The sequence below is a fragment of the Rhinopithecus bieti genome, unplaced genomic scaffold (assembly GCF_001698545.2).
Source record: "Rhinopithecus bieti isolate Rb0 unplaced genomic scaffold, ASM169854v2 scaffold_23405, whole genome shotgun sequence".
NCBI lineage: Eukaryota > Metazoa > Chordata > Mammalia > Primates > Cercopithecidae > Rhinopithecus > Rhinopithecus bieti.
Window position 1 is genome coordinate 314,976 of NW_016811519.1, and position 22,692 is coordinate 337,667.

The 22,692-nt window shown below is 38.1% G+C and overlaps 1 protein-coding gene across 1 annotated transcript in view; it reads left to right on the forward strand.

The window, feature by feature from the left end:
* LOC108543476 (ankyrin repeat and sterile alpha motif domain-containing protein 1B-like) overlaps positions 1 to 22,692 on the forward strand; it is a 520,103-nt gene that overhangs the window by 146,165 nt on the left and 351,246 nt on the right. The window contains 1 exon segment of the mRNA XM_017893958.1: positions 11,996 to 12,094. Within this exon segment, the coding sequence (XP_017749447.1) occupies positions 11,996 to 12,094 (99 nt within the window).

Below are 22,692 nucleotides of genomic sequence, written 5' to 3' on the forward strand. Positions count from 1 at the left end.
CATGTTAGAATTTCCAGCTCAAACTTTTCCGTGCTTTTCCTATAAACTTACTTAGTGATCTTTAGACTAAATGTTTTTTAATGAATCTAAAAAACTTCATGTTTTTACTTGCAGAGTCATTCTTTCAAGCTTTTATTTTATTCAACACTTAGCAAACAGATGTTAGGGAAGATGCAAAGATGCTTCAGGCATGATCCTTTCTCCCAAGAAGTTTGCTGTCCAGTAAAGGAAACAAGGCATATAATACCAAGTAGAAAGAAACATGAAATTCTATAGCTGTTTATCACCTCTTTAACCTAGACAGAGTGTGCCCCCTTTTAATCATATACCATTTAGTTAAATATGAGGGCCTTCATGATGCTTTTAGGACCAGTTGAATATTCTGGAAACAAAACTCAGAATCTTTGACTTGAAAAACTAGACAGGAGGACATTTAATTACATTCACTGTGAGAATGGATGTCCCTCCTTTTCTTTTCCCTGTATTTCTTTCAGGTTGAGTAATATTATTCAGTGAAGGAAATGGAGTTTAAAAATGAGAATATCCTTCATGATATAGATGCTATACAAAAGACAAGGATATTTGTGTGCCTGGTACACATTTTACCTTCATATTCAACCCAAGGACAATTGGTGGTCCTAGCCAGTCCCAGAACAGTTCAAAGCGCCCTTCGTGGGGTTACCCTCCTGCCTGTCTGCCCACAGCGATCATCTCCTCACACTTAATCCCATTGGTGTGATGCGAGCAAGTTTTCCCATCACAAAATTTTAAACTTGAAAAAGCCAAAAGAGAGTTTTCAAAGTGGAAAAAAAATATTTTTTTCCTGAAGACATCTTAAGAAAAATGTCTTCAAGACCAAAACCAAAACTAAAAATAAACATGGGGAAAAGTCAGGAATATTCTATCAGTCAACTCTCAATAATCGCCATTCACTGCCCACCAAAGGCATTCCAGATTACAAAGGACCTGAACAAAAACTCTGACATCTCAAGAGTTCACGGAATAGCTACACACTAAGGCCAACCTAACATACCCCTAAATGTTCTTATTGTTTCTGCCCTGTTAAGATTATAATGTGTTTGGATTTCAAGAATAACATTTTTTCCTATAGAATACCAGATTTATGTAAAAGTGTGCTTCCTTTAGAACCATAACTTTATACAATCTCTGGATACCTGTCATCTTCAATTATAGGCTGAAACCCATTCCCAGATTTAAAACCTGTTAGTCCCATGAACACTTTGGTAATTTTGCATCTGTTTTGGTTTTTAAAGAAACCAAAATCCAGAGGAAAGAAATTCATTCAAGTAATCTTTTTATGATAAATTCACAATGTTAAGTCAAAATGAAAAGAGGCAGTACTATAATTGACACACACACACACACACACACCCCAACTTGGATGTGATAACTTTCATTCTTCCTAGTATCCCTTCTCTGCTATTCTTTATGTTATCATACCCCTGTCTGCCTAAAATAAATAGTAAATATCCTGTTGCCTCCATTATAACCTCTATTAATTACATGCCACGGTTCACATCCCCGTCATTATTTTCACTGACAGATAAACACTAGTCAGAGCAACTTAGATGCAAAAGATGGAGAGAGCTTTAAATAACTTTTTTCATGCAGAACTAACCCTTCCATGGCCTATCCTTGCCTGCCTCCAGGTATCCAATGGAGATATCTATCACTGGAGGTCCAAAGACTGTGGGCCCATCGCTGTCGCCTTCTCTGAACAGTTTAGCCACTTGTCCTGAGGAGAGTCCTTTCTTGTGAGCACAGAAGGGTAGCAGGTGAATTTTTCCCTTTTCATTAGGAAAGCAAAAACTTTTCCAGAAGTTTCCCCAATGACAATTTCTATCACATGTTCAACCATTGCTTTAAAGGGAAGCTGAGAACTTTAGGTTATCCAGCCTCTGTAGTGGGAGGTAGTGAGAGGGAAAGGACTCAGCCTCCCAGCAATGTCTGCCACGACCAAGAAACGGAATTGCTGGGTCCATGAAGTCTGAACATTTTCATTTTCATTTTCATAGGCACTGCTAAATCTTTATTCATAGTTGTATCCACATAGAACCTTTACCAAAGACTATTCTGATTTTCATCTTTGTCATATGGCTTTTCTCTTTGATTCAAATAAAAGATGCATTTGGCTTGGAGACTTGATCCCCCAGTGAGGCCAAGTCCCATAGTTCCCCAAAAGGTCATATTTCATCACATTTCCTTTAGATTATTTATGTATCTAGGCTGTTATTTCTATTTTAATTGTTGAGCTCAACTTCCATACCTTCCAATTTCTCCATCCATTCTCCACACTGAATCCAGAGTATATTTGAAGATGCAAATTAGTATATTTCCTGCAATGTTTCCCATTGCATTTGGAATACAATCAAAGTCCTTATCAGAGTCTGCAAGTCTCTGTATTATCTTATTTTCTGCGTTTCCCTCCCAGGTCTTCTTCTCCCTCAGTCACTAAATTTTATTCTTAGTAGGCTTCTGTTTGTTCCTAAAACATGCCTCGCATTTTTCCTCATCTCAGTGTCTTTGTACCTGCTGTTATTTCTGCCTGGAATGTCCTTGTAACAGCCCTTCTCACAGTCAGGCTGCTCCTTCTAATCCCCTCAGGTCTTAATTACATGTCACTTTCTCAGAGAGACCTTTCTTCCCAGTCTTTCTAACACTTGCTATTTATTTTTTTATTTTAGAACTCCATTGATTCCCTTTATGTCAGTTTTACTATCTGTGTGACCTTGAACTAATTATCAGCTTTTCTGTGCCTTCAATTCTTAGCCTGTTGTCTGTAAATAAGGATAATAATTATATATACTAACATTAGAATTTATCGTGAACAACAAACAAGACAAAGTGCTTAATAGCCCCTGCTAATACAGTAAATACCTGGTATGTAGTAAAACTTTGCTAAATAATTATTTATATATTTTTTATTTAGTTGTTTCTCTTTTTCCCCACTAGACTGTAAATTTTAAAAGTAGAGGGACTTTGTCCTGATCTCAGTGTATCTCACAACCACAGCCCAGTGCCTGGCACATAATAAATGCTAAAAACAAATTCATTGAACAAACAAATGTTGATAAATTAATGAATGACAATGCCTGCCTCAGTGGTAGCTCTGGACTGGACTCTGCCAGCTCATTTCCAGATTTCAGTGACCTCCTGTCTAAGGCTGCCAGATTAAGTGAATAAAAATACATGATGGCACTTAAATTTGAATTTCTGTATTTTATTTGGAAATTCTACTCCCTTGACCACTACCTTCACCCTTAAGAATAAGCACTTCCTCTCCTTTCCTCCCTCCCTTTCTCTTCCTCTTTGCTTCTTTCCTCTTGTTTGGCTATTTCTGAATGTAGTTCTCAGTGTCAAGAGACCCCATCATCCTTAAATCTGGGGATGTCTGTTCTTTGAAGACAACCATATCTTTGATGAATTAATGAGTCTCCTTTTTGACAGGTCTACACTTCCCAGAGGGCTAAATTATCCACCTTCACCATCACAGGCTCCGTAGCCTGGATATCCTTCTCAGGGGCTGAAACTCACTCTCTTTTCTCTGGATTCAGAATACACACAGTGTGGGACACGAATGTCCTTAGTTTGTCCCCAGACATCCTCTGCTTTCATTCATTTGTAGACACCCTCCCTCTTAAATCTGGCTTTGATACAGACCTAAAGAAAAGACACACAAACACGATGCTGGCCCTGAGAACTTCATTTTCCCAGTTGACCAGTCAGGTCATTTGGCAAGGCACTGCAGAAGAGCTGAATAACCTCTCACAATAACCTAATGCCATGCTGGTATTTCCTGCCTCCCAGCAGGAAACATGGCAAGTTAGTTAGTGCTTTAGCCAGAAACACCCTGGGTCACTTTAACATTTTTGGTTCTGGAATACACTAAGGTAGTTTAGAAGGAGAACTAACCAGCTGACCTTTCAAAAGATAAATAATTTATGTGAAATTCAGTGTGTTAGAGAAACTCTGGCAGTCACTCCCTATGGTCTGTCAATATAGATGTAAGCCTGTGTGTGTGAAAATAGGGTCGTGGGAGTAACTTCTTGGCAATGTTACATATCTATGGACTGGAATCTCCATCCAGAAAATGTCCCCTACTAAACATTTGGTTCTCTTTCTGTAGCATCAGAGTCTGACCAAATAAAACCCAGATCCCAGATCCATCCTACACTTACCTCGTGAACTTGACTCAATAGTGTCACATCTCTGAGACTCAGTTTCCTCCTCTGTAAGATGAAAATGATACCACCCATGTTACAAGAGTGCTTTAAGGTTTCTAAATAAGGTGGGGAAAGTACCTGCTACACAGTGAATGCTTAATGGCTGGTAATCTTTTTAGGTACTTCTTTCTGCCTCATTATGTGTGACTGTGTTGGAAATACCCAGGAGCAAATTCTTTTTGCTTCTCCTGCACAGGAGCCCTTCCTTTTGGAGCTCTGCATCAGCATCTACAGTGACAGGGCATTTGCAAGAGCTTGATGAACATACAAGGGCACCATGTTCCCTGCCAGTTTGGAGCAAGGTGTCCAAACTCACCTAATCCCATCTCACTTTTCTCTTGTTAGGCAATAGGAAATGTTCAGCATATTAGACAGAAGAACAACACTCAGATATCTGCCAAGATTATGTACAGCCTACCCAAGGAAGTTTTTTTTTTTTTTTCAACTTCACAGCTTGTGATTACAAAAGGACATAGGACAGCTGCTAACTGTTTTCCTTTCATCTCCGCTTCTGGCACATTCTTCTTCTGATAGCTCTCCTGCAACACTTGGTCTGTACCACAGTGGGAGCTAAAAGAGTAGGACAGAGATGCCACCCCAACCCCAGCCACACCCCCTGCTCAGACTCAGCTGCTGGGAAAGACCATTTAAAGCAAATCTTCCCTACCTCTCTGGGGATGGTGTCAACCCAGCGAGACACCACGCTTCAAAAGAGAAGTTAAAGCTTTGTGGGTAGTTAGAGAACGTTTAGACTAGAAACTAGAAACCCCCAGGTCCCTGCCAAGCCTGATTCCAGGATTCAGTGAACAGAAAGGACTGGAGCAGAGGAGGGAAGAGTAGGCCAGACAGCTTTCCAAGTTCTCTTCCATAGAGAGGGTTGATTGTTACTTCGGTACTGTGAAATCAAACATAAAATGCATTGGAGCACTTCCTTTCACATGTGAATTTCAGATGACTCTTAAGTAAAAATATAAATGGTGTGGATATAACCATGTTTTTTAACTCAACCTTTTATCTCCTACGTGATTCCCGCTAGAGGTAGTATAGGGTAAGTTTTGAGAAAGTCTCCTATCAGCTATGGGAACAAGCTACCTACCTCACAGAAAGTTATTGTGAGAATTAAAGAAAGTGATAAATGGAAGGTATTAGAACAGTGCCTGACACAGCAAGTGTGCTATTTACACTAATGAACACCAACTGCTATCAGTATGAAAGTTGAAGGAAGACAGTAGGTATTCATCAACTTTATATTTATACAGATATATGCATCTAGAGAGAAGTAAGCATACAAAAAAGTTTTATTCACATCAACTTTTCTTCTTACTTGAAGGAGCTCTGGGTTAGCATCCTTAGAAATGAAGAATAGACTCCTTCTCTCATAGCTATAAAATGTTTGACCAAAGGCAGTACAAATCACTGTATAAATTATTTTGCAGTCTTTTACAAACACACATAATTCTAAAACCTACATGAACACATCTTAAGTGAATCACAGTTATAATTTATGATATCACCAAATCCTGCTCTATACTTTAACAAATAAATACCTGGTTACTTAAATTCCTTCTCTTTCTCTGTAGCTTGACAACACATATTTCAAGGGGAATTGGGTTTCAAAAATAAAGAAAACATTGGTGACAGAAAATTCATTGTGATCATGGTAGCTGTTAAATGTGTAATGCTAAATTATATCTTAACCTTAAGATATAATTTATCAAAATACACAGCTTGCACATATAAGATGCTGTCTTATTGATCAGTGATGTAATATTTATTTGAATCAATAATCCACATAGTCTGAAGAATTCAGAAAGCTTTCTTCATAAGCTAAAACACGAAAATTTAGTTAAGTTGTATGCAGGAAATTTTATTGCAGTAGACAGAACATGTTTAAATGGAGGATTAGGGTAGAGGGATTTTTTAGTGTACTATAAAATTTTCTTCCACGGTCATTTCATTAGTGTGAGAGAGGAAGTTAAAGTTGGAAGAAGCACATCATCCATTATTTGATCAGTTATAGTCACCCATGTTTCTGTATGATAAGCTAAATAAAGCTTTGTTCGAACACTGATAGAGGAATAATAAATCTGGTATTTATCACAATAACCATTATCATAACCATGCAGAGAAGACATGCATTGGGTTTACTTGTAAATTGTTATCAAATTGACTCAAAGCTCTTATAGAAGCAGAGAGGAAGCACTGTTATTCCAAGAAAATTATGTACAGTTTCATGCTACCATGCTATTTATGTTATAAAAGGCTAAATATTAAAACAAACTAAAGTACATGTTTTCTATGTGTAAGTTTGTAAGATCTTGCTGTCATTCCATTATAGAGTGACTCTATTTTAAATATTTAAGGTCACATAAATTGTGGAGAAGAATCTAATTTAGCTAATTATAGAGCAAAGGCAAGTTTCCCCAATCAACAGTTATCCTCTTGATTTTTTTAGTCTTGGACTGGATGAAGGAAGAGAATAAATAACTTTATCCAACTCAAGTTTATATTAAGAATAAGCCAGTTCCCTGTGGTCCTTAAATATGTTTTCCTAACATTTTTTATAATATACAATATGAAGGAAAGCTTGCTAAATGAATAAAATATAATATTAAGTTTATAAAACTAGGAGAAATTTCAAATGCAGAGTGTGGAGAGACAGAGCCATCAGTACAGATATTTTGAGATGTTTTGGTAAGTAGCTGTTTTACTTCTAATGAATCATTAAATACAAAACACTGCTTTTCATTCTATTTGGGCATGCTAACAGTTTATCACAGCAGAAGAAGTTCAGTACCTAAGATATTCTCCCCATGGTCAAAGAAACTTCCACTTTCAGCTATTAGTGCATAAAACATTAGGTGACTTTTTCCATTCCATGATTTAAGAGATCAATAAAGACACTCTGCATTAGACATTTCTTGACAGGCAAAGAATAGCTATTCTAAAAATACTGCATGTGGGCCTTTGATCATTCTAGAAAGTCATTAACTAAACAACTTTATTTATTGATTATTGTTAAACACCTTCTGCAGGGTGATTGGTGGGTGCTAAGAAAGTCAAATAATTTAGTGATTGGACTTTTCATTGTCATAGCATAGATTTATAGCCCCACCATAAACAAATGTTGCTGAAAGTAGAACAACCTTCTAATTTCTTTTGGTGACTGAAAAATTAGAAGAGAATTTGCTAAAGATCCTAAACTTAATGTTCATGAACTTTGACTAAGAGGCACATGAATAATTACATCCTGAGAAAAACTCACGAGTATTTTTGAGTCCCTGATTTGATTCCCTGCTACTGCTCCATTTTTGTGATTTGACTAAAGTTTCAATGTTTATAACTGTAGAGTGGCACTGTCTAATGGAACATTCTACAGTGATGGCAATGTTCTATGTCTTTGTTGTCCAACATGGTGGCCATCACCTACATGTGGCAAGTAAATTATTGAAATCAAGATTTAAAAGAATCAACTGTATTTGGCCATTGAGAAGTCATTCTTAACATTTGACAGAGAAGTGCTATGGAGTTGATGGGAGGGAACAGCTTATTCTGGTGAGTTGAGGAGTAAAATGGGAGAAGAAAAAGTGAGACCAGAGTGTACTGGGTAGGAGAGGAGACTGAGAGTGCAATGTAGTAGAGCTCTACCCCCAAATCATTGACCTAGTAGTTATGTGGAAAAAAAAAAATCAACGGAGGAGGAAGAAAGCTAGAGTTGTGTTCAGTTTTATTGAGAAAATGAGCGGTTGCTCACGCCTGTAATCCCAGCACTTTGGGAGGCCAAGGCAGATGGATCACCTGAGGTCAGGAGTTCGAGACCAGCCTGGCCAACATAATGAAACCCTGTCTCTATTAAAAATACAAAAATTAGCTGGACATGGTGACGGACGTCTGTAATCCCAGCTACTTGAGAGACTGAGGCATGAGAATCACTTGAACACAGGAGACGGAGGTTACAGTGAGCCAGGATCGTGCCATTGCAGTCCAGCCTGGGCAACAACAGCGAAACTCCATCTCAAAAAAAAAAAAAAAAAAAAAAATGAAAGTTAAACTGAGATTCCCTAACATTTAGTAAACGCAAGTGATAAAGTGGGAATTAATTCCAGCTCCCTAGGAAGAATGGGAATGTTTATTGTTTTTGATGGCACAACTGTCACCCAGATGCCAAAGAAATGGTTACATAGTTACAAGGTTTGAAACATTTTGTTTTTCCCTGAAAAGCTATAAGAATCTGTACTACTACAAAATAAGTTATCCTATAATTTCCTTTAATACAAAATTTTATAAGTCCATCGTACCAAGATTGATTTGTCAAAAAAATATATTCTTGAATTTCTCTTTAATCACTTCTTAAAGCTAATTTTAGGTTACAATTCTGAAACACTGAAACATAATTTCAAAATATACAATCTATATTTATATATAATGATACCAACCAAAAGGCAAACGTGGCAGAAATCATAGCATTTTGAAGCTGAATACATATGCATTAAACTGCTTCATTTGATGGGTGAGGACCAGGAAGCCTACAAAGAATATATGACTTAGCAAAGTTTGCCCCGCCATGATCCGAACCCAGTTCTGCAGACTCCAAGTCCCCTATTGTTTGGAGAAAAGGCTGGCTGAATGATGTACTAGGATATTTTTGGCATCCCTATGTATTATAGAAAAAGATAAAATAGAAAATTTCTAACAGTATGCCTCACTGGGGACAGTAAATCCTTTCCTTTCCATTTCCCAATTAGTGCCATTTCCCCTTTGACACATTTTCACTACTTTTCTTGTGCTTCCCATGATTTTGGTTCATTTTCAAAATGTTTGATAATTATCCTATAGGCTATGAAATTTGACTCAAAAATGTTCTTATGTACTCAACACCTTCTTTAAAAAATATCTAACTTCCCTATAATTATTCAAAAGGTCTCCTCTCTTACTAAAGATACAGAAAATAGCATATTGGAGGTGTACAGGAAGAACAGTGGTCTTAAGGCTTTAATTTTCCAAAATTTTTCAGTATTCAAACACTGAAATCCAGTTGTCAGGATTACCTAGAGATAGTAACTATGCACACTATGGGCTATTCATATGCTTTCTGTTTATGCAAAGAAACCAGTTCCTCTATTCTACATGGGCTGAAGTTGTGGGTTGGTAAGTTAGGACCTGGAAAACCTGGTAATGTTCTAACACAAAGATGACCAAAGATTTTTCTTAAGGGCCAGGTAACTCCTCAAAGAGTAAAAGTCAGAATGGTATCACATATCTCGCTCATGTCATACTAGTCCATTTCTGGAAATAATAACACTTTCTCAAAGTGAAGTCATTTGTATTCTCAGCCATGCTCTGTTTTGTGCACTGAGTAATTTCTTGAGAGCAATATTTCCTAAGGCATGTTGCCAAGACTGGCTTTATTTGTTTTTCATTAGGCTTTTCATTATCATGCTGCTGAATACCTGGATCATTCTGCTTCCTCCGAGATGGCTGGTGTTGCTTAAGCATAGGAATGACACTATGAGTAGGTGGAATGTTTTTGTCCAGTGAATGCCCATTTTAAATCCCTAGCTGTGGCGCCATTCCAGTGACTTTAATCCTTCTAAGAACAGCCAGTTATCCATTTATAACATAGTCTGATATTATTAAGTTGTTTACATGCATCTATTCTGTCCCTGTCCAGGGAAAGACATTAGTCTCACTTTGCACCCCACTAGGGCTGTTCTTCCTCCTTTATTGTGGCAGGAAAAGGCATCAAGTTCCACTCACTGCCCAAGCCTTGAATCGGTATGTATTCCACATTTCTCCATCATTCCACATGTTCAATCTCCAAGTAAAACTTCCTGATAGTTTTCAAATCCACCTGCTTCTTTTTGCTCCTATGACTACTACATTAGTCTACGCCCACATTGCCTCTAGAGAACAACCGCAGTGGTCTTCATGCCCCAGAATCACCCTTTCCAATTCATTCTCCTTTGCTTTGAGTGTCTAATGGTACTCATCATTCTAAATAAATAGATATTCTGTCGTTTCTATTCTTGTGTTTTTGTGTTACACATAAGTAGGACAGAGTTTGATTTGTCAAAAAAAAATAGTGATCTGAATTCTTGAACTTCTATAGACGCCTCAATTTAAAGAGAAACTCTATCTTACAAACCGTGAAAGATTAAAATCTAGGGATAAAATGAACAATCTATAAACTTCTGCATTCAAATATTAATCACAGGTTTAAAATAACCATTGAAATCTGAGAATTTTAGGACTAACTGGTCCTTGGACATTGTGGGCTCAACTGTATCATTTTATAGGTAGGGAAACTGAGGCCCAGCCCTGGAAATCAAAATAATCTTTCTATATTTGGAATCTCAGCATGTAACACTTTTTCTTAAAAGCTGTCCATGGCTTCCCATTATGGTCAGGATGAAATCTGAAGCCCTCAGCATGGCATGCAATATCTGTATAGTCTGCCCTCTGCTTACTTGTCCAGCCTTACCATTTGCTCCTCTCTCCATATTATCCCAGAACATGATGCTTCCAAGTATACTACATTCCTTCTTACTCACAGGTCTTTGCACATAATTTCCCCATTGTCCTTCCTCTTTTAGGTGCTGTGCCCTAACCACCCATTTTTCCTGTATCTGGTTAGATGTCCTTTTCTCTGAAAAAATATCCTGGATTCCCTGTGGACTCCCAAGCAAGTGCCACCATCATGGCACAGTCTCAGCATCCTACCTAACTGCCTTTGAACAGTCCCTTTCCATCACTGGACTGGAAGGAATAAAGGCAGTTGTGGGCAGGGCCCTGAGTCTTATTCATCGTTCTATCTTCATATCATGATCTGGTGTCTGGTATTCAATAATTTTTTTAACTTTTATTTTACGTTCAAGAGTACACGTGCAGTTTGTTACATAGGTAAACTTGTGTCATGGGGCTTTGTTGTACAGATTGTTTCATCACCCAGGTATTAAGCCTAGTACTGATTCGTTATTTTTCCTGATCTTCTCCCTCCTCCATCCTCCACCCTCCAAAAGGTCCCAGCATGTATTTTTCCCCTCAACGTCCATGTGTTCTCATCATTTAGCTCCCACTTATAAGCGAGAATGTGTGGTGTTTGGTTTTCTGTTCCTGCATTAGTTTGCTAAGGTTAATGATCTCCAGCTCCATCCATGTCCCTGCAAAGGACATGATCTCATTCTTTTCTATGGCTGCACAGTATTCCATAGTGTATGTTTGCCACATTTTCTTTATCCAGTCTGTCACTGATGGGCATTTGGGTTGATTCTATATGTTGCTATTGTGATTCAATATTTTGAAATTAAGTATTAATTCTCACTTTTAACCTGCCTAATATATGTCAATTTTTCTATCAGCCCTCCTCACAAAATCTGTTGTCAAGGGGGGAAAATGATTCATTCACATCAATGTGTAAGTCACTGATAATCCTAAATGGCAACTCTTACTAGAAGCATTCACATTTTTACAGAAACAAAGTTTGAAGTCACAGGAATGAATCTCCAATGCAGATAACCGAACGTGGACGTAAGCCACGATAGATATTTGTGAGGGGAGGAAAGCTTTCTCCTAGCCTTCACATCAGTTACAAGGTGACCAACTCTGCCCTCACCATCACGGAAGAATGACTCTATGTCTTTGTTCATAAAAATCAGGTCACTCGTTGGTTTTCTCTGTATTAAATAAATCCTTGTTATTTATCCACAGTGTAAATACTTGATTTAACTTGTAACATTTCTGTTTTGTTTCAGGGAAGCAATGTTATGGAAGATCAGGATTTGTTGGAAATTGGAATCCTTAATTCTGGGCACCGACAAAGAATTCTACAGGCAATCCAGCTCCTTCCAAAGGTGAGCAATGCTTTTGTTGCCCTAGTCCTGTGAACAGTTCCCAGTGATTTTGAGGCCAGGCATGCAAGGAGTGTTTGTATTTAGTACAATATTTCTACATATTGATGCAACCTCAAGAGCAGGTCTTCTTAGGTCCAACTGCACATTCAGACTTATGAGACTACTATGGGCCACACTTGGCTTGAGGTTTTATTGTTTTTTTGTTTTGAGACAAGGTCTCTCTCTGTCACCCAGGCTGGTGTGCAATGATATGATCTTGGCTCACTGCAACTTCCACCTCCCAGGTCAAGCAATTCTCCTGCTTCATCTTCCTGAGTAGCTGGGGTTACGGGTGCATGCCACCACGCCTGGCTGATTTGTCTTTTGTTGTTGTTGTTGTTGTTTGTTTGTTTGTTTGTTTTTTTTTTGTATTTTTAGTAGAGATGGGATTTTGCCATGTTGGCCAGGCTGGTCTTGAACTCCTGACTTCAGATGATCCACCCACCTCAGCCTCCGAGACTTCTGGGATTACAGGCATGAGCACTTAGCTTGAGATTTACCTAGAAAAATGTAATACAGAAAACACTGCTGGCCATCAGAGAAAGCTTCAGATTTTCTCTTCAGTGAGAGTCCTAATATCAGTACAAATATCAGTTCTGCCCCCCCAGGTGGCAGCTCAGGTTCAAGAAGACTAGATTCATATTGGGTGGGTACAGGAATGGCCCTGGCTCCAAAGCCTCCTGCCCCATAAGAGGCAATATCTCCTGTAACAACTCCATAGACTTATCCTCTGTGGTCCCTACAAGGGACCTGACTAATTACAAGAGTCATTACTCAGGGAAGTCTAAAGTATCACATCCCCATCATGTATTTATAGTTCATGTATAGGCCCTCCTAGTCCAGATGCAATTTACCAACCAGGCATCATTTTTACTGTAAGCAATGTGTTACCTAGCAACAGAGTTGACCTCCTGTTTCCAGATAAGGTGTCAAAGTTGCCTAAAGTAAGAGGCAAAATGTGAGCATGAATCTTTCAGATATGTGGGATTTTAATTGATAAGGAAAGGAAAATGCATTTCAGGTCTATGGCCATACCAACCTAAACATGCCCGATCTCGTCTGATCTCAGAAGCTAAGCAGGTTTGGGTCTGGTTAGTACTTGGATGGGAAAAGGCATTTCGGGAGACCCCAGGAACCATATAAAAACAAATATGATTCAGACAACAAATTGCTGGAAGTATTAGGGAAATAGACATTTAAATCCAATGGGATTTGCACAACAATGCAAATGTACTTTATGCCACTGAACCATACACCTAAAAATGGTGATGATGGTAAGTTTTATGTTATGTGTATTTCATAACATATTCACACAATTCAAAAAATAATTTTAAAAAGAGGAAGAAAATTCAAGGTGATTAAAACAATTGAGGAGTGTGTAGTCAGAGATAAAGCAGAAAAAGTAGGTTGGGTCAGTGTGTGTCAGGCTGAGGAATTTGAAATGTATTCTGTAGGCACTGGGGAATGGACATGACTGGACTACTTTAGGCCAATTAATTCTGGAGGCAGTGTACAAGTGGGATTAGAAGGAGGGAAAGTTGAAGTTGGGTCATCGGTTTGCAAAAAGACTGTGGGGCAGATTTGAGGCAGGTGGTAGATGAACTATAATAGAGGCACCTGGATATTTGAGCTTGTCCTCTTGTTCTTTCTAGAGAGGCTATACTTTCTCCTTCCCAGAGTGGGAAAAGTAAATATTAAACACTATTTCCAAGGAAATTATCTGATGAAATTTCCCAACTGACAGTGAATTGAATTTCTACTGATAAGACACTTACTCCTTTTGCAAATTCACTGAGCCAAATATACAAAGGAGTTTAATCACATAATTTTCTGCACTAAATGGAAAAGAATAAAACATCCTTAGAACCAATTCTGGAAGTAATTCCTATGAGCATATTGTTCACCTCTCTGCTTGTGTATGTTTACTTAAAATATTACCTTCTCAGCAAGTTTTGGTCTCACTTTCAGCAATGGCTTCTGTACTGCTGTATCTCTAGCACCTAGCACAGTGCCTGGTTCATAAAAATAGATAAGCACTCAATTAATCAATGAATGACTACCTGCTTTGTCACATGCTGCCCTTCATTTAAAGTTCAACTCAGATATTACCATATCATATCACTTAATTTGTGCAACTTCCTTCAAAATGGAACCACTCCTTACCATCTAAGTAATTATCAACCTAGTCCTCACCAACTGCTTCTATCTAGATGAACTACCACAGTGCATTCTAATCTGTCATCCTTAGTTAGACTACATAAATCAAGTTCTCATTGGTCTCCTCCAGCCTGGACCATTCACATATGTCTAACCTCTGTCCAGGTTACCTTCTTACCCCTCTATAATTGAATTTCTATACAGTATCTGGAATGATCCTTCTAAAATATAAATCACATCATGCTATACCCTGCTTCAATTCCCCAGTGAATTTTCTTCCCACTTAGAATAAAGTCTTTATCCTGTCCTACAAAGGTCCTACTACCTGGAAAGTCCTTCCTTCAGAACTTCATACACTTGCTCCTATACATTGTCAGATCTCTACTCGGTTGTGACATCTTCACAGGGGCCTTCGTGAACTAAAATTCACATCCTTCCCTTATCATCACTGTCCTTGCTATTGCTCTGCTTTATTTTTTCTTCATGCCACTTAGAGTGAGCTGAATTTATATTATTTATTTGCTTTTTTTCTTCATTATTTTCCATCTCACCCTCAGGAAGCAAGATCCATGAGGTCAGGGACCTTGACTGTCTTATTCTCTTTTCTATATATCCAGCCCCTAGAATAGCACCTGTCATGTAGTAGGTACTCAAGAAATACTTGTGGTATGAGAGAATACACTGACCCTCCCTTTCCTCTGAGATTTTATGGCCCTATGCTTGTTCCTATCAGAAGGTACTAACAACATTCAGCCACTTCTATGTTATAAACATCCTGAGGGAAGAGACAGTGCAACATCCTTGAATTTCCCATGATGCTTAACCCAGTTCATGGACATTCTTTTAAGAATGAATGAGTGAGTGATTGAGTGAATGAATATTTTCCTCACATGTCATTCAAATGTGTATTTTTAATCAGAGCACCTCAATTTTAAGATATACCTATAATCCTGTACACACCATTTGATAATGCAGAACAAGATAAACTGAACCTAGAATTATTTGGAGAATAAATGAAGTGTTTATTTCTAATACAGAATATTATTCTCATTAGAGAAAATAATATAATAGAAACAATACAAAATTAAGCTTCTATCGAGAGGCTGATGGAAGAGCTTACTATGCACACAAATTAGTAGAGTATATAAAAACATCCAGATGCACGTTCAGCAGCACAAACAGAGTGTTATAATGCCACAAATTGATGCTTTGCCTTCTTAGGTAATGCGCCCAATCTTCAGATGGTTAATAGTGTCATTTTATTGCCAGCTCATTCATCTGCATTCACTTTAACTTTGCACTGCCAGAAAATGGACAAAATGTCTCTTCATTTTGTTTATGCAATGTCAGTCTTCAGAATAAATTGTATTCTTTATCTGTCATGAGAAGAAATATTCCATGATTGCTACCTGGGATTCTTTAATTAAACATATTGTGGTGTGGAAATTAGTGAGATTGTTACTAAAGAGAGAAAACGGTGCTTATGGCTCAGTGAGTCTCTTGATAGTGTAGGTGATAGGAATTAGTGAGACTTGTTCTAAACAGAGAAAAGGGTGCTATTGCTCAGTACAATCTTGATGTGTTAGCAGCACTTCACAAGCATATTTTTTGTTGTATTTGTTGCATCAAGCTTCAAAGAAAAAAGTGTATTCCTTTTCTAAGAATAGCCGTTTTGTAATATGTCTTTTTTAATACCGAAATATTCACCAAAGCAAAGATTTACATCTTCCCAAGTACATTTGATACATTCAACACATAGAATCATCTTTCTCGCCGTCTTTTGCAATGCTTGACCTTTTGTAAAGCTTAATTACCCATTTTCACCCAGCGTCTACTTCCCTCACCAACCCCAACTCTGTCTTTTCTCAGCTCTGAAAGCTTTCCTGGACTTCTTGAAGATCAAATTTCACCTTTTTCCCTTTTTATAAAAGGAAACAAACCCAAAGTTCCAAGAGAAAATAGCTTTTTTTCTACTGTCCTGGAAATGTTAAGTGTATTGTGTTTTTTCTGTCTCTTTGGACACAGGGATATTACCTGATTACTTGTTTTCAACATATAACTTAGTTTTTTCCAGATAAGAATTGTATGTGGCCAAGTCTTTGGATAATCCTCTAATACATTTTCCTTTTTAAAAAGGCATAAACACTTTTGTCCTTTGATAATGTAACACCTGAAGGTCAGGCATCCAAAGGATTTTCATTTTAAAGGTTTGCAGGACTTTGTATCAAGGCTCATATTGCATCTGCTCTCTTCATATCCCTCATCCTGAGTTGACAGTGTATTTCAACACATAAGCAACTTTTATATTGTATGCTCACTCTGTTTTTCAGTATTTCCTCTTCTAATGTTTTCCAATTTTATAATACCTTTTGGAAATACTTAGTAGTTGTCTATACTCAGTGTCTCCCCGTTTCCTTTGTTCCACTAATCCCTCAACTGGCTTGAGTTGTTTCTCTGCTGCGACCCCCTACAACCAGTGCTAAGGTCACCAGTAAGCAGAAGAGCAGGAATTCTATAAGCCCTTTGTTATCTCCACCTTTATTTGACTTCAGCAGACTCTGATACTATTGACAATTACTGTTATCAACCAAACTGGGTTCATTTGCCTGCACACAATTGTAGCCAAACACTGAAGCGCTGAATTTTGTAGAGAGAAAGCTTTACTGCAAGGCGGCCAAGCAAGGAGGCAGAAGTCCAGCTCAAATCCGTTGCCCCGTACCAGCCTTAAAGCAGTATATTTAAGAGAGATTTTGGGGGAGGGGCTTCAGGGTTGGTTACTGATTGGCAGAAAGGAATGGGAAGTTTTGAAAGTCCCTTGAACGTGCGCAGTCGTCCCTTCGTGCTTTTCCGTGGGTTGCCTTTGCAAATTCATGGGGAACTGGTCTGAAACATGACGTGGAAATTCAGGCTGTGACATCAAAACGTCATCCTTCAGGGGAGCAAGTCTATTCTGTGCTATTCTGAGTCCAGTCAGCCTTATTGATTCCAGCCAGTTTCAGCCAGTCAGCCAGTTTTGTTGCAAGCAGAGTGAATTATAACAAGCTGTTTCTTCATCTGTCTTCTTGCAAGGCAAGCTCAAGGATTCTTGTTAACTCTAATGGGGCAAATTTTCACTATTTACATTGTCTTCTTTCGGCTTCCCTGATACCTCGTTACTCTCTGCATCTCTGCTGTTGTCTCTCTGCCTACTCATTCTCCTCGGTTAAATCCTGGAGTTCCTCAAAACTCAGACCCAAAAATATTTGATGACTAGTAAGTGTTGTTATCACAGGACTCTTGATCTTAGTGCAATGTCTGGTATTCACTTTTGTTCATTGCTACTGTTACTTTACTATGCAACGAACACCTGAATTTTAGTGGCCCTTTACTTCTGAGTTCTGCTCAGTTTAACCAATATTTATTGGAGCTACATATATTTAATTTTTTTTTTTTTCACTAAATGGCACTGAGAACCTCTGAATGAATGGATTAAATTACCCCCTTTTCTATGCTCAGTTTGAGGCTTTGGCCAAAAATATTTTTGCTGTTATTCCAATAGAAGATTTATATTCTATATTGTTAAAGAACAAGTTACCCCAAATTTTAGTGGCATATGACAACATTTATTATCTCCCAGTTTCGTGGGTCAGCAATCCAGGTACAGTGTGAGTGGGTCCTCTGTCTCTGGATCTTTCAGAGAGCTACAGCTGTCTCAAGACTCAAGTCAAGAGGATCTACTTCCTAACTCACTCATTCAGGCTTTTAGGGATTTTCAGATTGAGGCCTCAGTGCCTCACACACTGTTGGCTGAGGCCTCCCTTAGTTCCTTGTCACCCCATAGAGCATCTCACAACATGCTACTAGCTTCAACAGAATGAGCAAGTGAGAGGACAAGACAGTGCTAGCAAGATGGAAGTCACAGTCTTTTGCTACCTAATCACAGAAGTGACATCCCATCTTTTTGCCATCTTCTATTCATTACAATCAAGTCACCAGATTCAGTTCATACACAAAAGGAGGTGTTTACACAAGGGTGTAAATACCAGGAGGTGGGAACCATGGGGTAGGGCGGGCGGGGTGGGGGCACATCTTAGAAGTCTGCCAGATAAGGAGAATGGCGTGAACCCAGAGGGCAGAGCTTGTAGTGAGCCGAGATGGTGCCACTGCACTCCAGCCTGGGTGACAGAGTAGGACTCTGTCTCAAAAAAAAAAAAAAAAAAAGAAGTTTGCCAGATACATTTTATGATGATCTACTTTACAGTCTAGTTTTAATTGTCCGCATTTGTAGTTAAAATGGAAGAACCCATCAAAAACTATAAGCAAAAAAAAACACCCTTTAATTTCCTTGGACCATTTCCTGGGACTGTGATGTTCACAATCTGATGGTTTAAGAGCCACCTTTGCTATTGCCACTCAAAAAAGAGGCACATGTCTCTGGTCTGTAGAGTTAGGTGTCATGTAGCATGATGTAAGATAATGCAGAAGTTAGGGACACTAGAGATTTGCAAATTGTACATAATCACTTCACAACCTGAACATCACTGATCTATGTGATATATACAAATCAGTAATCCCATAAAACAGCACAGTTTCTTAAAATGTATTTATTCTTCACTGTTGCCTCATTACTGAAAAGAGCATTTTCCCATATGTGTTAGGTCAGTGAGTCTACTAAACTCTATTAGACAAAACTTTAAGAATGTTAGCAAATAAAACAGGTTCTAATAAACTAACATAGCTAGAAAGTTACAAGTGGTCATTTAATTTTAGGCCTGAACAAAGAAAATAGATCAAAGCAACAGTTGACCCCCTCAAAATGGTATGAGCAGAGATGGTAGGGATTGAAAACTCAAACATTTTTAAAGAAAAGATAATATGGAATGGTGGAAACTGTGGTACACTGGAGAGTAGAAGTTCTGCCCCTCCTCACCCCCAGTGTGGTGTTTTTTTCATAAACACTTTGTTAACAAAACAAAGCATTGGGGGCCAGATTTGGTGATAGCTGTCACTCTGCTACCCCTATGTCATAGGCAAAGAGAATCACTCTAGAAATAACTCTTAATATGATAAGATCACAGATTATTTCAGCCTTAGAAAGGACTATTATGAATGTGACATTCTTTTAAAGAAGTTACACCTGAATTTTAAGGACCTTGAACAAACTAGAGTCTTTAAGAGAACAGAGACATTCTATGAAGAGAATTTTAAGGAACTTGAAAGAATCAGCATCTTCAAGAGAACAGAGTCATTCAAGAGAATAGTCATTCAAGAGAACAGAGTCATTCTCTGAAAGGCGCTAGTTCTTTCAAGGTCCTTAACGTTCAGATGTTTGTTAATTCTAGTCTTGATGGTTGACGCAGATGTGTGTAAACTTTAGCAGAAAAGTGTACAACCAATGTTATTTCTTTAAAAGTCTAGAAAGGAAGGTTCAGTCTTACTTCCCTGTCACTTAGAAAAATGATAGAAACTTGTTCCTATTTCTTCTGCTATTTTTCAGAAGGGCAATGACAAAATATAGCCCACAGGCACAGATGCTCTCATGGTACCTTTTGACAGGGCAACTTTTCATTCACCCATCCCATCACTCACTCTCCATCTACCCTCATTCTTTTCACTTGCATTTCTTTTTATTCTTTTTATTGCATGTCTTAAACTCACTGCCACCCAATGTTGGCCTACTGCCCAGTGGACATCAGTTAAAGATATGGTCAAAGAGAATCTCACACTCACATATGTGCACTGTTAGCATGGAGGTCCTAACCTAAAGTAAATACACGACGGGACCCAGTCTAACTGAGGGCATAGGTCCTATTTCCTATAGGTTCCTCAGTTCTATTTCCTATAGGTCCATTCCTTAGTAAGACAGGCTGTGGTATTCCCAGGGTTCTTATAAGCTCCAGTCAGTTCTGAAAATGTCTTGTGGTTGTTTTTTGTTTTTCTGTTTGTTTGTTTGTTTGTTCTTTGCTGGGGGTGCAAAACAGATATGCTCAGTGCTCAGGGGTTGGCAAACTTTTTCTGTAAAAAGCCATATCATAAATATTTTATACTCTGCAGGTCATATGTCCTATATTGTGGTTACTCAACCCTGTTGCAGAGTGAAAATAGCCATAGATGACTCAGAAATGAATGAGTGTGGCCGTGTTCCAAATAACTTTATTTACAAAAACAAGCAATAGACCAGGCTTAGACTGTCGGCATAGTTTACTGACCCGTAACTTATCAATAAATATCCAGCTTCCATACTTTTAAGAATCTTCTAAACAGGGAAGAACACAGATCAGAAATATAGCCTACTTTATCAGACTAGTGAAAGGCCCCAGGATGACCCAAGCCTCCTGATGTCATCCCAAAGAAATGTGTAAAATAAACAGAGATGACACTGGCTGTATGTCTATTAGAAAAGGAATCAGCTCCTTTGGCCATTTTCATGGGACTGTATGCTATTCAGTGTTCAGCACTTATTTCAGTCAATAAACAGGTATTTATTGAATATGCTATACTCGCAGATCTGACACCAAAACTATGATTCTTACAGAGTTCTGTTTCTGTGCCGCAAACTTTCCTTACTTTTTCTAATATTGTTTCATTAGCTTCTTATGCTTAGTCTATTTTATACATTGATATTCCCTAAAATTCAGCCTTAATTCTCTCATCTTGTTCCTTCCCTTACCCTCCTGAGGCGCCTTCTTTTGCCTGCATAGCTTCTGCTCTCACCTTCATATGAGCAACTTTCAACCCTCGTCTGGGTTTGGAGCTCTTTCTGCCTTCAGAACACCTATATCTGAACACAGCTGAAGTCCATTTCTTTTAAAAAACCCAGCCTCTATTCTATTATATTAATTGTTATTCATTTATTCTGAAAATAACTGTGAGTGCCTACTGTCTACCAGTCATTTCCCTTAGCACTAGGGTTACAGTAATGAGTAATATAGATGAAGCCCTTGCCCTCACCAAATGTGTATTCTAATGAGAAAAATTTATTTTTATATAGAGATACCTTTGAAATAATTCATTATATATACATGCTATATTTTATAACATTACATATTATATTCATATTATATCATAACCTATTACATATAATATATATTTATATTACAAATTTATAGTATATATAATATAAAACATATATACTCTAATACATTTCTTTGTTGCATATTATATGATATGTTATACAATAATATAATAATTATATATAATATGTTATATAATTATGTGCAATAGACAAATGTCATTAAAAGACACAAGGTGCTGATAATATACTCAGAAAGAGCAGTTGACTTGCTGAGAGACTGTAAAAGATCACCTTTCTAAAAAAGAAATGGTTGGTGCCAATGGATAAGAAAGGAAGAAAGACTAATTGACATTAAGGTAAAGAAAACCCTAAGTTATTTGGGCTATATAAATGTTGAAGTGACAGCAAGTCTTTCAGATACTTTTTATTATTCCTTAGCCTGGCACACCGTATGATCAGGGTAATGAACTCTAGCCACTGTAACAGCTCCAAATTCTCAGTGGTTTAACACCGTTAAATTTATTTCTCACACATGCTAAGTCCAGTGTGGGTCAGGCAGCTCTCCTCCAACCAGTAATTCAGGGACCCTGGCTTCTTCGGATCCTTCCATCCTGGAGTTCTTTGTGGGCTGCCATGACAGCAGGGTAGAGAGGAACATAGAAGATCACTTGGGATGTTCTATTCCCATGACTGGAAATGCATCACTTACTTTAAGCTGCATTTGATTCACCAGGATTCAGGTTCATAGCCCTCATTAAACTGCAGAGTAGTCCAAGAAATATTATTTCTCTTCCTAGGAATATGTGATAGAATTCCTGAGAATCTAGTCATTCTGTGCCAGCAACATCATCTCTCCTTCTGTACCTTAACTGTCACCCTTCTTCCCATGGGTAACTCCTATTCATTCCTTAATACTTAAGCCTTGGAGAAATCTTTACAACATCTTCTCTCTGGGATAGATGATTTAACCCTTCTGTGTTCTCATTACACCTCATAAAAACCACCTATTGACTAATTTGTCTCTCACTCAAGATTAGGATCTTGGCCATGTTCATCTTCCTTTCCTGGGTATGGAGCACACAGATCGTGAACATAATAACGCCCAGTTAATATTTATTAGACTGGACTGAACTAAACAAGAATGCAAATTAGAGGTCAGTTCCAAATGGGTCAGGTTGGGATGCCCAAAGATATTTCCAAACTGAGTGCCTTTATTTTTAAATGTTTTACAGATTGATAGGGCGTGTCCTTCATGCATGTAACCATGACAGCACTGGTAGCCTGCATTTCCTAGGGTGAGATTCATGCTTCCTGTTTACAAGTGATGACTAGTAACTAGTCTGTTCTATGGGGTCACATCGAGAGAAGGAATGGCCAATGTTCATGAAGCCCTCTGTACCCTTTGAAA